Source organism: Lemur catta, chromosome 19 (genome assembly GCF_020740605.2).
Source record: "Lemur catta isolate mLemCat1 chromosome 19, mLemCat1.pri, whole genome shotgun sequence".
NCBI lineage: Eukaryota > Metazoa > Chordata > Mammalia > Primates > Lemuridae > Lemur > Lemur catta.
The window spans coordinates 157,227-172,657 of record NC_059146.1 but is presented as its reverse complement, the minus strand read 5'-3'; the positions used below and the strand labels follow the sequence as shown (position 1 = coordinate 172,657).

The 15,431-nt window shown below is 39.7% G+C and overlaps 1 protein-coding gene across 3 annotated transcripts in view; it reads right to left on the bottom strand.

Annotated features, from left to right (window-relative positions):
• NSUN7 (NOP2/Sun RNA methyltransferase family member 7) overlaps positions 1-15,431 on the bottom strand; it is a 42,350-nt gene that overhangs the window by 20,159 nt on the left and 6,760 nt on the right. For 2 of the 3 annotated variants that reach the window (XM_045531715.1, XM_045531716.1), the window contains 4 exons: positions 15,026-15,156; positions 3,176-3,328; positions 2,635-2,818; positions 964-1,174 (listed from right to left, as the gene is read on the bottom strand). The exons of the other annotated variant lie outside the window; for it this stretch is intronic. In XM_045531715.1, the coding sequence (XP_045387671.1) occupies positions 964-1,174; positions 2,635-2,818; positions 3,176-3,328; positions 15,026-15,156 (679 nt within the window). The remainder of the gene's footprint in view (positions 1-963; positions 1,175-2,634; positions 2,819-3,175; positions 3,329-15,025; positions 15,157-15,431) is intronic. 3 annotated transcript variants of the gene reach the window in all.

Below are 15,431 nucleotides of genomic sequence, written 5' to 3'. Positions count from 1 at the left end.
CTGGAGTGCAGCGGCACAGTCATAGTCCACTGCAGCCTCAAAGTCCTGGGCTCAGGCCACCTTCCTGCCTCAGCCTCCCAAGTAGCTAGGACTTTAGGTGTCACCACCATACCCAGCTAATTTTTTTATTTTTGTAGAGACAGGGTCTCACTATGTTTGCCCAGGCTTGTCTTGAACTCCTGGCCTCAAGTGATCCTCCCACCTCAGCCTCCCAAAGAATTGGGATTATAAGCGTGAGCCACTGTGCCCAGCAGAGAAAGAATTTACTTTTGCTTCTGGCAGGCAGCTAAGACTGGGCACTAGCAATCCCAGATCATCTTAATCTAGCTGGTAATTAAGATGACTGGAATTTGGGCTCCAATTCTTTGGAGGGCTGATCACTATCTAGGGTGTACTTCTGGGTTCCAAGTGAAATCCTGGGGTATTTATACCAGGCTACCTCTCCTGGTCAAATCCTGAATTCCACTTTCTGTCTCCCTATCCGTATGCATCTGTTCAAGGTTTTGCTTGGGTTTTCACTGAACCTATAATAAAATGTGATCTTTAGTTAGCATGGTCAAATCGAAAAGTTTTTAAAAATAAGAAGTCTAAAAGACTCAGCTTCTAGTCCTAGCTATTATCTTAATATTATTGTCACTTAAGCACTTATGTGATTATATTCTTATGTGTTAAATGATAAAATTTCTACCATCTGCTTTAACAAAATTTGAGCCACAAATTATGTAGTAGCTAAATGTCAAAGAATATTCCAAAGTATTAGTACCAAGATATTAATATAACCTACAGTTGTTTAACCAAATTAAGCAACAAGAACACCCTGATATAATATAGATTCGTGAGGATTTTCACAGTATAGTTCACACAGAGTTTTTATATTGCAAAAAGCTAATAAATTAAAACAGTTTTAACATTTCTAAAACCTCTTATAGAACAATCACCAAACAAATAAATATTTGGACATACTTTTACATCCCATTTTTTTGAAAAGGTTCTTCAAGTCGGGATCTTTAGCTTGTGATTGCACTCCACACACAAATATTTTTGAGGTGTTATCATGTGTTAAGGTTGACATATGGGCAGCCGTGTACCATGAGCCTGTATTGACCATTAAGATATCATCATCCATATTTAATAAAGCCTTTACAGAGTGCACAGCAAGACTTCGAGATTTGTCCTACAACATAACATTATGATTAGAATTTCAAAGGGCATGATTAGAAACATAAGCTAACTTCTTTTTGCTTTACATAAAAGAAAGTACTTGGTAGGAATCTTAAAGAGATACCTAATCTATTTTAGTTTAAAACATCTTAATTTATGTCTAAATAAAAAGTTAACAAAGGCCAGGCGTGGTGGCTCACGCCTGTAATCCCAGCACTCTGGGAGGCCGAGGCGGGTGGATCGCCCGAGGTCACGAGTTCGAGACCAGCCTGAGCAAGAGCGAGACCCCGTCTTTACTAAAATTAGAAAGAAATTATATGGCCAACTAAAAATATATAGAAAAAGTTAGCGAGGCATGGTGGCACATGCCTGTACTCCCAGCTACTCGGGAGGCTGAGGCAGGAGGATCGCTTAAGCCCACGAGTTTGAGGTTGCTGTGAGCTAGGCTGACGCCACGGCACTCACTCTAGCCCGGGTAACAGAGCGAGACTCTGTCTCAAAAAAAAAAAAAAAAAAAGTTAACAAAGACAACTGATATATTTAAAACGAAAAGCTTAACTTTGTCTAGCCTAAATGATGACTGTAATCATTTAATTTTTGTGTAGTGGTAAGACAATGCCAAAATCTCTAAACTATGATTAATGGATTAGTGATGTCCTGTCTTAGCTCCCATTCTTACCCTTTCACAAAAACCCACACAGCTGCTGCCGCCATTTTTTCTTCCCTATCACATTGTCACCTAAATTGCTACTAGCCCAGAGATTGAAATTAAGATGTCTGAAGCTTATAAAAAGGGGGCGTGACTGACTGGGCTTCTGCAGTTGATCCCAGTGCTTGCTGGGGTAAGAGATTCTACCCAAGAACACAGGTGTGGAGAAAGGAAAACCCCTGGAAGACCAAAATGAATCTGAAGTGAGAACTGGAATCTAAGGATGTAAAAATAAGTTTAACCTAATTTTTTGGACCTTTTATTTCCATTCTGCCAAAACCACCTTATATCTCACATTCTCTTCCTGTATTGATAGCCCTTATACATCCCTTACAAATCAAAGCTATAGGAATATATTAAGGAGATTATTTTAAAAAGTATTAAACATTTCCTTTTCATATGCAAGATGGTACTAGTATCTTCCCAAGAAACAGAAGGAAGAAAAGGTTTCATTGTACCTTCTCTTGAATCCTCTTTCAGAAGAAAAACTACAGTCTTTCAACTGTCAGCAATACAAATCTCCCCATCTATGGAATCTGGGAGAGTATGTTCTTTACAACTTCCCATGAGACAAAGACGCCAAGGTAAAATAGGAGCACTGATAGCAGAAGTATTAATTTTATTGAAGGTCACAATCAGGCCTTATAAACCTCCCTGATAATCCATAAAAAATGTAAACAGTGTTAGTTTGTATTTTTATGTGGAAGGATTCTTTGGCTAAGTTCGATTATTAACAATCACAATGAAAGTAAATATTAGTTTACCTGAAAAATAAGTTTATAATCTTTGAAAAGATCTATACTTATAAGATCATTTTTAAGATGAGATGGAAAAATTAAAACATCATAGCAATGTTGGTCCACAGCAAAGACTTTATCATCAATATGCAATACAGATTTGACTTCACTATAGCCTCTTTTCTTCAAATTATTATAAACTTCTTCAGGGCTGTAAATATACAACATTAGCTTACAATTACAAATATAATAATTAAAAATGTATTTATTACTAACACCTTTTTCCTGCAACAAATAAAAATATTACTGCATATATTATTAAGACATCTAATGGAACTCACAATTTTAGCCAACAGTAAGTTAAAAAAATAATTAGAGACAGAAAAGTTAACATATTTATGCAATTACCTTTGGTAATTTGGTAATGAGATCTGGAACTAAACTACGATTCCTTAATCACTCCCCCAGATGTGCCCCCATCCCTTAAAAAGGTAGTATTTTTAAAGGTAATTATTTTTAAAGGATGGAGACTTGAAATACAAACAAAGAATTTGATTTAAGCTCTTACCTGATTTTACAAGTATTTATCCAAGCATAAAGTGGCAAAGTGGAGGCCCGCAGTTCCTGCTTCCTAACTGTTTCTGGGAGAATGTGGTAAATTGAAAGGGCATCGTGTTTGATTCGACATCTTGCCAATGCTGCAGCCAATTTTGTCTTAAAACTAGAGACAGAAAATCCATTCTTCATCTATTGCATTTGAGCTATGACTATCAACTTTTCACTAGAAACATTAACAAATTACATCTAGAACTTTTAACACATTCTTCTATAATTCCATTTCAAATTTTTAAAGTCTAAAATAAAAATTTGTCATTTGAAAATACAAATCCAATAATCCTGATTCCTTTTTTTTCCATTTTTGCTGCCCCTGTATAGTTGTGCATCTCCTCAAATATTTATATTGATTGCTGGTTGAAAGATAAATTTTATTTAGTGAAGAGGGTATACAGGATTTAGAATCAGATAGACTGGAAGTTAAATCCAGGTTCTATCACTGACTAGCTGTGTGACCTCAGGAATGTTACTTATTCTCCCTTCTCAGCCTCAATTTTCTCATCTGTAAAAAATGGTCAGATTACCTTTACTATTAATGTAGTGATTATCAATCATGCATGCAAAATACTTAGCACAGTGTGGCATATAGCGGGCACTCATTACAGGCTAGTTATTATCATAGATAGCGATAGTACAGTCTTGGTAAGATTAAAGAACATTCATGAGTCTGTACCAGGTCCTTCCCAGTTCTGAATAACCCATGCTTCAAAGTCCCGAATAACAGAAAGGCAAGAACTGGTTAGCATCATCATGAAGGCCAAATGACGTCTCCTAATCTCACAGCCCAAATGTTTAATATATGAAAATAAAGGCCTTATTCCTGACCTATAGTCACAGCATTTTCATGATAGGAATCTAACTGAAATAAACCGAAAGTACAACCTTAAGAGAGAAACGGGAGGCGATGCCACAGGAGTCCAGTACAACCTGAGTTACAGGTGGTGTGTGGACAGAGAGGGGAGGAGAGAATACTCTCAGGGAATTAGTGTGGGGCCCACCTAAATTGTTTCAAAGCATAATGGGAGACAGGACAAAGACAGTAAATGAGCATCTATTTTTTTTAGCACCAACTGTTACTACTACTTTCTTTTCCTTATGCCTGTAGTTTCCCTAGTTTAAACTTCTTACCTACTCAACAGAATGAGAAAGTCTCACCCAAAAATTGTGCATGTGGGAACACGTGTACATGTGTGCAAGAGAGAATATGGAGGCACATGGAAAAGAGAGGGAAGGGTTTTCAAAAATTAAGCCTTTGAGGACTATAATAAAATTAGATTTGTCTAGTCCTATGTGTAAATGTCACTGAATTACAGCACAGGACACTAAAAAAATGGCATAGTATATTAATGCACATCAAAAAATAAAATATGAAGGGGGTGACTTAGTGTTCTGTATTATACGTTGTGAGATATTTGAGTATAGGCTATTTTTGATTAAACAGTACTTCCAAATATGTACTTAGTTCAAATTTATACTAATAAGTGCTATTCACTGAATTATTCAATCATTAAATACACAGACTAGAAATACGACACCCAGAAAAAGTATGTGTTTTGCATATGGGGGAGTGTAGGGAGAAATAATTCTCCAAATTTCCAGATAGTAAACATTTTGGATTGTGAATTTTACCATACTTTAATCCCACAAAAATAAAGTATAGATGCAGTTATAAAGACTTTTATATAAACATATACTTCTATAAATGAAGTCCTGTGGTGACCAAGAAAGCTTGAGGACTGCAATGACGAGTGGCAGCAAAGCAACCTTTCCCAATGCCGTCGATCCGCAAGTCCGTCCCCTGCTGCAGTCTGCGTGTTATCCAGAGAGTTGTCCGACTATCTCTTTTACCACAAGGCCTGTTATATAGTCAGAGCTACCTTTGTAAATGTTACATTATAATTATGGAATTCGTAAGTGTAAATCTCAGATGAAATCCATTAGCCTATAGCACAGAATCTGAACTCATCATGATATTCTGGGATATTAATAGTCTACCTGAGCCAGCTCTCCCTGCCTCAGTTCCCACCCCTCCCATAGGTAGGTCTACCTCCGGGCACACACTGGACTGTTTGCTGCTCCTGTGACACGCCACGGCACGCCTCCTCTTCCTCTGTCTTCCAACATATTCTTATATTCTTTCTTTCTTTTTTTTTGGTCTTAACCTGACATTGTGAACACAACTGTTTCTCTTTTGCCAGTATTGCTTGGACTCTGTAATCAAATTTCCTGAGTTCAAATTCTGGTTCCACCAGTTAGTAGTGTGAACTAAAATGAAATTGTAATGCTCAACACCCCCCCCCACCCCCCACTGGCTGACCGAATGGACCCCCTCATGGCCAAAGAAATATCCTAAAACTAAACTGCCTGCCAGGAGGAGGGAGGTCAGACATGCCTCATCATGACCCCCTCCCTTCTTGGGGACATCCTTTGTAACCCATTAACAGGCCTAAGGGTTTGCAAGACAGACCTACAGGCCCTCAGTTTACACAACAAATCTATGTAGAGTGACTTATCTCTAATAAACAACAACTATGTTATAACATTCCAAGCCTTTAGACAAAGCTTCATGTCTTTAACCAATTACAAGCCAAAAAATCTTTAAACCCACCTATAACCTACAAGCCCCTGCTTCAAGGTGGCCCACCTTTTCAGGCCAAACCAATGTATGAGTCCCACATATTGATTTATGACTTTGCCTGTAACCCCTGTCTCCCTGAAATGTATCGCACCAAACTGTGACCCAGCCACAGCCAGTCCACCTGCTCAAGGCCTCCTGGGCGTGGCTCCGGGTCACGGTCCTCAATTTTGGCTCAGATTACATCTCTTCAAAATTATTTTACAGAGTTTGGCTTTTTTTTCCGTTGACAGTAGCTATGTGACTTTAGGCAAGTTATTTAACTTCTCTAAGCCCTAGGAATATTAATTACTTTAGCAATTAATACCTTATTTATATAGTTGTTTGGTATACTTATGAAAATTTATTTAAAAGTCAAGCTAGACATGAAAAGATAGTAATTAATGTATTTATTCTTTCACTACTATTAACTAAGTACTGAGATCAGACCCGGGACTAAAAAGATCAAAAGATAACTTCTACGCTTCAGTAATTTATAAATTGGTGGTAAAACAGACATATAAACAATTATAGCACAATATGATGAATGCTGTAAGATACATAGATAAAGAAGAAAGTAAATGTATCAGAAGAAATATATCAGAACCAGCCCATGGTGAACTAATACCTCTTGTATTAAACATGGATGGAACCGTAGACCATTCTAAGTATCACAAGAATGGAAAAACAAACACCACATGTACTCACCATTAAACTGGAACTCATTGATAAATACTTACGTGCACACATGGAAATAACATTCATCGGAAATCAAGCAGGTGGGAGGGGGGAGGAGGGGATGGGTAAATTCACCTAATGGGTACAGTACACACTATCTGGGTGATGGGCACACTTATAACTTTGACTCAAACATTACAAAAGCAATTTATGTAACCAAAGCATTTATACCCCCATAATATTCTGAAATTTTTTTAAAAAAATACAGCCCAAAGAGACTTCTAAGAAGAAGAGGAGCTTCAGCTAACTATTAAAAGAGAAGCAAGAATTTTCCAGATCACAAGAGAGAAGACATACAGGCAACATGAGTTTTTCAGCCCACAAAGAGAGAAAAGACACACAGACATAGGAAATAGCACCATAAAGATATGAAGCTGTGGCCAGGTGCAGTGGCACATGCCTGTTGTCCCAGCTACTCAGGAGGCTGGGGTAGGAGGATCACTTGAGCCCAGGAGTTTGAGACCAGCCTGGGCAACATAGTGAGACCCTGTCTCTAAAAAAAAATGTTGTGTAAAGAAATACAGGTTACAAAACAGTAAAGAATATTTACTGAGAGAGAACTAGAGCTCAAATCACAAAAAAAATCTTATATACCATGCATAGGATGTTGGATTTTTCCTGCAGGAAACAGAAGTCTATTTAAGAAATATCAATTAAGTCAATGACCAAGTATTTGCATTCTTACTCTATGCTAGGCACTGTTTTAGGTTCCAAAAACAAAGGGGCAAAGCAAGGAAGAAACTGTTCCTAACCTCACAAAGTTTAGGAGTTATTCTAAAATGTGCCAAGTAGGACGAGGAGGAAGGGCAGGGTGGGGCGGTGGCACAGGGAGGCCCTTCTGTGGGAGCCAAAGAGTGTCCCGGGAGTCACATCCAGCTGAGCCAGTACACGGCGCTGCAGGTAGAGGGGGCGGCAGACACGCAGGCACCTGCCGACTCTGGGATGCCTGCCCGAGAAGTGCAGAGACACGCAGAACTCACAACAGACTCACGGGCAAGGGGGAAAGATGGAAATTTGGGGCATGCAAAGTTTATGGGAAGCGGATCTTAGATAAAGTCCCAGGTTTTGTAGTGGGTCACCAAAAGACTCAACCCCAGGAATCATGTCAAAAGGAACAACCAGCCCGCACAGTGACGGAAGCCCAGCTTCTGGTCATTTCCATCTCTGATCAGACCAGGTCATCCAAGCGTTCAGTGCCCAGGCCCGGCTGCTGCCTGCCAGCAGCAAAGCATATGCTCTCTTTAAAGGAAGACAACGGTGGGGGTGGGGGTGGGGGTGGGGGTTTAAAAAAAAAAAAAAAAAAGGAAGACAACAGCCTTGGCCTCAAATAAGATAAATTAATATTATATGTAATATCAAATTATACCTAGTATAGTGTGTTGCAAGAAACTTGACATCTGTTAGCCAGGCATGGTGGCGCATGCCTGTAGTCCCAGCTACCCAGGGAGCTGAGGCAGGAGGATCGCTTGAGCCCAGGAATTTGAGGTTGCTGTGAGCTAGGCTGATGCCACGACACTCTAGCCCAGGCAACAGAGTGAGACTGTCTCCAAAAAAAGAAACAAAAAAGCAAAACAACACCACCAAAAAAAAAAAAAAAACCTCTTAGCTAAAGAAAAAAAAAGAAACTTTACATCTATAAATTATGTCAAAAAATGTTAGTCTCAATGCTTTCATTTATAGTAGAAACATACTGGTTTGTCTTCTAAGCATACCTTCCTTTCTGGGAATAGAATCTCCCCCCCTTCTGAAAGAACGTTCCTCCCCACCCTCCATTTATACCATTTTCTTGGGAGGTGTCCCTGACTGTCTCCTTGGCCACGGCTGATTAGTCAAGGGTATATACTTGGCCCAAGCCAGAACCAAGCACTTTTTTTTTTCAATGTAGCCACAGAATCAAGCCAGTTCTAGTGTTTGGTACTACCAGACGTAACTCCCGAGTTGTTGGCTGCCAAGTTTCCCATCCTGGGAACACAGAATGATAAAAGAATGCAGCCAAAGCACACAGAGAAGCAGAAACGGAGTTGCACAGTCCTGATGACACTCGCCACAGGCTGGAGGTAGCACAGCTGTTAATACATCACTGCCCTTCCTGCAGCCTCATGTTCAGTTCTTCCATGATAGATCTTGCAATAAATTCTCTCTTTTGTCTAATCCGTCAGTTGCACAAAGGAATCTTAATACTCCATTTTCCCTATTTTTTAATGAAATGGGTTTTACTTCTTTTTGGCTTTACAGTATCCAGAAATATTTAACTATTTTTTTATTTAGGTGTTAGACTCAAGTTTCTGAGTGCCATTACTAATGCCTAACACATCAGAAATGTGGTTCTCTTTAAATATAAATTGAGGCCAGGCACGGTGGCTCACTCCTGTAATCCTAACACTGTGGGAGGCCGAGGTGGGAGGATCACTCGAGGTCAGGAGTTCAAGACCAGCCTGAGCAAGAGCGAGACCCCCGGGAGGGGGCTTGGGCAATATATATAACCTGGACTTTTGTACCCCCATAATGAGCTGAAATAAAAAAATAAATAAATAAAATAAAATAATAAAAAATAAAAAAGAGCGAGACCCCATCTCTACTAAAAATGGAAAGAAATTATATGGACAGCTAAAAACATATATATATAAAAATTAGCCAGGCATGGTGGCACATGCCTGTAATCCCAGCTACTTGGGAGGCTGACACAGGAGGATTGTTTGAGCCCAGGAGTCTGAGGTTGCTGTGAGCTAGGCTGACGCCACGGCACTCTAGCCCAGGCAACAGAGCGAGACCATCTCATAAAAAAGAGAAATGTGTGTTATAAAGAACACGTTTTAAAAAAAAAAAAAAAATATATATATATATATATACACATAAATATAAATTGAATAAAGTCATACTCTACATAACAATGTTTAGGTCAAAGACGGACCACGTATGGTCCCGTAAGATTACAATACCATATATTTACAGTACCTTTTCTATATTTCAGTATGTTTAGATGTACAAATACTTACCACTGTGTCACAGTAGCCTACAGTATCCAGTACAGTAACATGCTGTACAGGCGTGTAGCATGGGAGCAACAGGCTGTGCCACACTAGGTGTGTAGTAGGCTACGTACATCTAGGTTTGGGTAAGTCCACTCACTCTTTGATAGTCACACAACAATGAATTCACCTCATGACACATTTCTCAGAATGTATCCCTGTCATCATGCAACACTTGATTGTATTTTCTTAATGCCAAAAGATAATCTTCAACGAACCTGAATTTCCCAGAAAGACGTGAAATCAGACACGTGTTTCTGACTCTTCATTAAATAAGTTAAACAGATGAAGAGTTTCTGAAGAAGAGATGGAGAAAAAATGAGAGATAAAAACCCAGGGAAAAGTGGTTGAGGGGCATTTTGGCAAATGAGAAACTATGGAGCACTATGAGCAATGAGAGAAATGGAGAAGACAAGGAAAAGAATATATCTGAGCAAATGTGATTTATCCCAAAGATGCATCGTTGGTTTAATATTCATAAATCATTCAATGTAAATCACCTTACCACTTAATAAAGACGAAAAAACAAACTATCATTTCAGCCTTCTAAAACCCTATCTGTTTTCTTAACTCAGCAAGACTGCCATTTTTCACTTTCTGTGTTGCAGTGTGGAAAATTCCTCTAGGCATAAAGCCAGGACTATTCTAGGACTCAACTCATTTGTTTTTGTTCTCTCAGGGATCAAGTTTCTATATTGCTTCTTGTCTCATATCCAAAACCTTCACCTCACATACCTCACCCTGTTTTCTAGTTGTTTACAATAGGAGTCTTATTAGGTTTGATCCAAGAAATACTCTATTATGACCATATAGTTACATTTTGAAAATATCACTCCACCTGCCATGTGGAATGCATCGTAGGAAAGTAGGAGTTCCAGGCAGGGAAACTAGTGAGGACACTATCATGGCAGTCCAAGGGATGGATTGTGCTGGATGGATTTGGATGACAGCAGTGGAAATGGAAAGAGGTGGACAAACTCAGCGCATGTCCTTGAATTGGAGTTACTGACTCGGGGTGTTAGATAAGGTCTGAGGGCAGGGAAGGGGAGAAAAGAATCAAGGATGGTATCCAGGGAGATGTGGTGCCTAACTGTAAGGTGGAAGGCTTCAGAGGAATAGTTTTAGGGGGTTCGGGAGGATGGATTCACTAAGTCTTTCCCCTCCTTTCTCTATCTCTAGTCTTTCACTGCCTCATCTCCAATTCCTGCCCCACAAAAGTTCAACAAATTACTAAGCAAAAAACAGATTCTTGGGCTGGTGGAAAGGCATGGGAAGTGAGAAGGAAGAGGTTGTGATCTCTTTTTTTAAATCTAGTTACATAGTATTAAAAAGACATTTGCGGGCGTAGTGGCTCATGCCTGTAATCCCAGCACTCTGGGAGGCCGAGGCGGGAGGATCACTCGAGGTCAGGAGTTCGAGACCAGCCTGTGCAAGAGCGAGACCCCGTCTCTACTAAAAATAGAAAGAAATGATCTGGACAGCTAAAAATATATATAGAAAAAAATTAGCCGGGCATGGTGGCGCATGCCTGTAGTCCCAGCTACTCGGGAGGCTGAGGCAGAAGGATTGCTCGAGCCCAGGAGTTTGAGGTTGCTGTGAGCTAGGCTGATGCCACAGCACTCTAGCCCGGGCAACAGAGCGAGACCCTGTCTTAAAAAAAAAAAAAAAAAGACATTTGAATTTATATAAGGAATGGGTTCTTAAAGACCTTGCATATGTCAAAAATGATAGGTCACGCATGGTGGCTCACACCTGTAATCCTCGCACTTTGGGAGGCCAAGGCAGGTGGATCACTTGAGGACAGGAGTTCGAGACCAGCCTGGGCAACATAGTGAGACCCTGTCTCTACACAAAACTAAAAAAGTAGCCTGGCATGAAGGTGTATGCCTGTAGTCCCAGCTACCTGAGAGGCTGAGGCAGGGGGATTGTTTGAGCTCAGGAGTTTGAGGTTGCAGTAAGCTATGATCCCACCACCATACTCTAGCCTAGGTGACAGAGTGAGACTATCTCTAAAAATTAAAAAAAAAAAAATGATATTAAGTGTCATCTTGGATTATATATCTAAGGCCATGTACAAATGAAGGAAAAGATAAAAGTTGATACACAGGGGTATAAGAGTGATAAAACATAAGAATTCCTGGGAGGGATGACAACAACAAAGGTCAAACACAGTTTTCATAAGGAGGAAGTCATTATTCTCAACTTCTTGTTAAATATTTCTTCTTCTAAAATTAGTCTTTATCCTCTCAGTATATACATACTAAGGTAGACTTCGAGCTTATGTGATCGTACTTTCTTGAGCTCTACAATGCCCGGTCTCAAGCCCCAGAAGACCTATAGGGGTTTGCTTCCAGCAGTCTCGTTTGTGGTTCAGAATCCTACTCCATTAGCTATGGGGAATTGGCCCCAGAGAGTGCACCTGACACACACTGAGCCAGCTGAATTCCATCTCATGGGAATTAGAATTGGGATGTATAGCTAACAAGTTAGTCTAAGTGAAGAAACTAGTACACAATTGTAAGATATAAGCTTGGGTACTGGGGTGCAACAGTAGGACTTTTCCCATACAGACTAGAAAAGCAAAGAAGGCAGATGTGCAGAAAACAAAAAGAATGAGGTGGCTGGGCACGGTGGCTCACACCTGTAATCCTAGCACTCTGGGAGGCCGAGGAGGGAGGATTGCTCGAGGTCAGGAGTTCGAGACCAGCCTGAGCAAGAGGGAGACTCTGTCTCTACTAAAAAAAGTAGAAATTAGCTGGGCAACAAAATATATAGAAAAAATTAGCCGGGCATGGTGGCGCATGCCTGTAGTCCCAGCTACTGGGGAGGCTGAGGCAGGAGGATCGCTTGAGCCCAGGAATTTGAGGTTGCTGTGAGTGAGGCTGATGCCACAGCACTCTAGCCCAGGCAACAGAGCGAGACTCTGCCTCAAAAAAAAAAAAAAAAAAAAAAAAAAAAAGAAAGAGGCAAAAAGAAACAGATCAAAAGAGATAAAGCAGCACAAAGACAGAGAAAGCCCCGGCATCTTCCCAGTTCCTGATTTCATTCTCCTCCTGAGTCCTTAGTTGTATGAGACGTCCCAGTATCTTTACTTTCCATTTTTATTCAAGCTAATTGAAGATGCCTCTATTACTCAAAAGCTAAGACTCCTGATTAAAATCCTGTGGCTTTATGTTTGTACGTGTATTTTCTCAGCACTGCTTTACTATTGTCTGTAATTCAATCTGGCACAAAATACAGGCATTTCTCCTATAGCATATTATGAACTGAGTATAACATTACTTGAGTATAATGTGATGGATAAGATTTGCAATAAACTTCTCTTGGTTTGGGTAAGAGGAAAACCATTGCACTGACTACGGTGTAACCATCTACGTCTCAAGGCAAGAGGCAGCACAGTGTGTATTATGGGGAATGGGAAAAATGTGGGGAATCAGGAATGCTTAGACAGTAGTATCTCTGGTTCCGCTGCCCTCCTGAGCCATGCCCTCCGTGTGTCCTACTCCTAACACCTCCTGGCTAGCATCCTCAGCTGAAGTATACTGCTGGTGACCCACAGTCTGACCTTTCTTACTTGGTTAGAGCCCCGTGGGCTTCCTGGCCGACTCAGCTTAACCTCAGCTCTCATCAGCCCCTTAGAGACTAAGCTGAGACGTGAAAGTCTCCTAAGTCCTGAATATGTCAAACAGAAAGAGAAGCACAGGAAAACTGAAACTCAGAGCCGGTCCCACAGGCTTGCTCAACCAAGTTTTCTCTGAAGCATCTGCACCCATCCTGAATGCCCATCCTGGGAGGCAGGTTGCCTGATACTGGTACAGCAGGAGGGTGATTCCCCCAAAACCCAAATGGTAAACAGAGGCAAGATCCTTACTTATCTAACACAGAGTACGCATACCTGATTGCCTTTGCTCTTCTCCACTCCATGATTTCTCAGGGCTGTGACTAACATGCAATATGACCATGTCCTGTCTTCAATCTACCAGAGCACCTCAGCCAAGCCTCACTAGCCTAAGTGCAAGGAGTGGCAGCATATAAATGGTTAAAGCCTGGGCTCTGGAGTCAGCCTTACCTGAGTGTAAATTCTGGCTGCTCTCCTTTCTAGCTCTGCGGCATTAGGCAGGTTGCTTTAACTTGTCCATTCCTCAATTTTCCCATGTGTGAAGTTACAGGTTGAAAACAGTAACGAATTCATATACTTATTAAGAGCTTCTTAGAACAGTGATTAATACATATCAAGTGCTCAATAAATGTAAGTTATTATTATTACTCTATTACCTGAGTCCTCTGGCCTTAGCCTTCAATAATTTAAATGAAAATGCTTGAATTTCTCATAAAAATATAAAAATCAAACATCATAGTAACAACTGTTTCAGACTATTCACTAGACAAAAATCTTCCTAACAAGACTGTTATTGTTGCTATGCTGTGTTTTCTATTAAAGTTCAAGAACATAGTAACAAAAGCTATAACCAAAAGGGTTATCCATCTTGTGCTGCTGTAACAGAATACCTGAGACCACGTAATTCGTAAAGAACAGATATTTATTTTCTCACAGTTCTGGAGGCCTGGAAGTCTAAGACAAAGGTGCCGGCATCTGGCAAGGGCCTTTGTGCTCCACGGTGACATCCAGAAGGCAGAAGGGCAAGAGACAGGAGAGCAACCCATGGCCAGGATCCCTTTCTGTAAAGCATTAATCTACCCATGAGGGTCACAACCCTCACCATCTAAACACCCCTCACTGGGCCTCACTTCCCAACACCGTCACATTGAGGATTGAGTTTCCAACACATGAATTCTGGGGACACATTCAAACCATAGCAAACAGAAACATTTAACATTTATTGACCATTTACTACGTATCTGGTTCTAGGCTGAGCATTTCACATGCATTAGTTTAATTACTTCTCCCAATTACCCTTTGAGGTAGGAGTTATCCTCACGGTAGGCTTCTACTGATATTTAGGATAAAAAGAAAACAAGTTTAAAACATGTTAGTTTGTTGTTAAGTAGACTTTTTTCCTCTCTTTGGCAAAATAGTGACTTCTTGTCTACTGTTGGGATTTTCTCACTTGATACATGTTAGCTTTATTTACAGCTCTGTAAAAAAACCTAAGCAAACAAACAATAGCTGTTTCAAAAAAGTTTGATTTATGTGCTAAAAATTGTGAGGAATTTTTAATGATATCCCACATGGTTATACATTGCCTCTTGCAATTCAAGCTTTGAAAAATAACTTGACTTTAAACAAAATATTTAACCTGTTCAAGACTGTTTATAAAGGAACTAAAGAAATTTATGAATTTTTATATTTTTTTCTCTATAAATTTTAACACTTATCTACATATTGTACTATATACAATTTTACTGATAAAAATACTAATATTGATGCCATATAAAACATCATTTTCACTTTTACAATTACCTGTTAAGAAGATTTTCTACTTCTTGAACTTCTGATATGGACTCTTCATTATCAGAAAGGTCACGAGTTTGAAATTTTCTATCTTGGAAATCATACAGCATCACAATGACAAGACTGCTCAAATGGTCTGGCTACCAAGGGGAAACACATATAAAGAAAAGTATATGAACAATGGCTAATCGCAATATTTTCCATTTTATTATTTTTCATAACAGAACAGGAATATGATTATTTTCACATACTCTGGATTTGGAGATAGGGAAGGTCTTCAAAATAGAAAAAATCTATTAAATAATAAACTTTTCAAAAAAGATAATTTTTGGTATGTTCATCAAAGTGAAAGGTATTAGAAGTATTAGAAGTAGGAAAGAATCTATATTTTGAAGAGGCTCAGTATTAAGCAAAC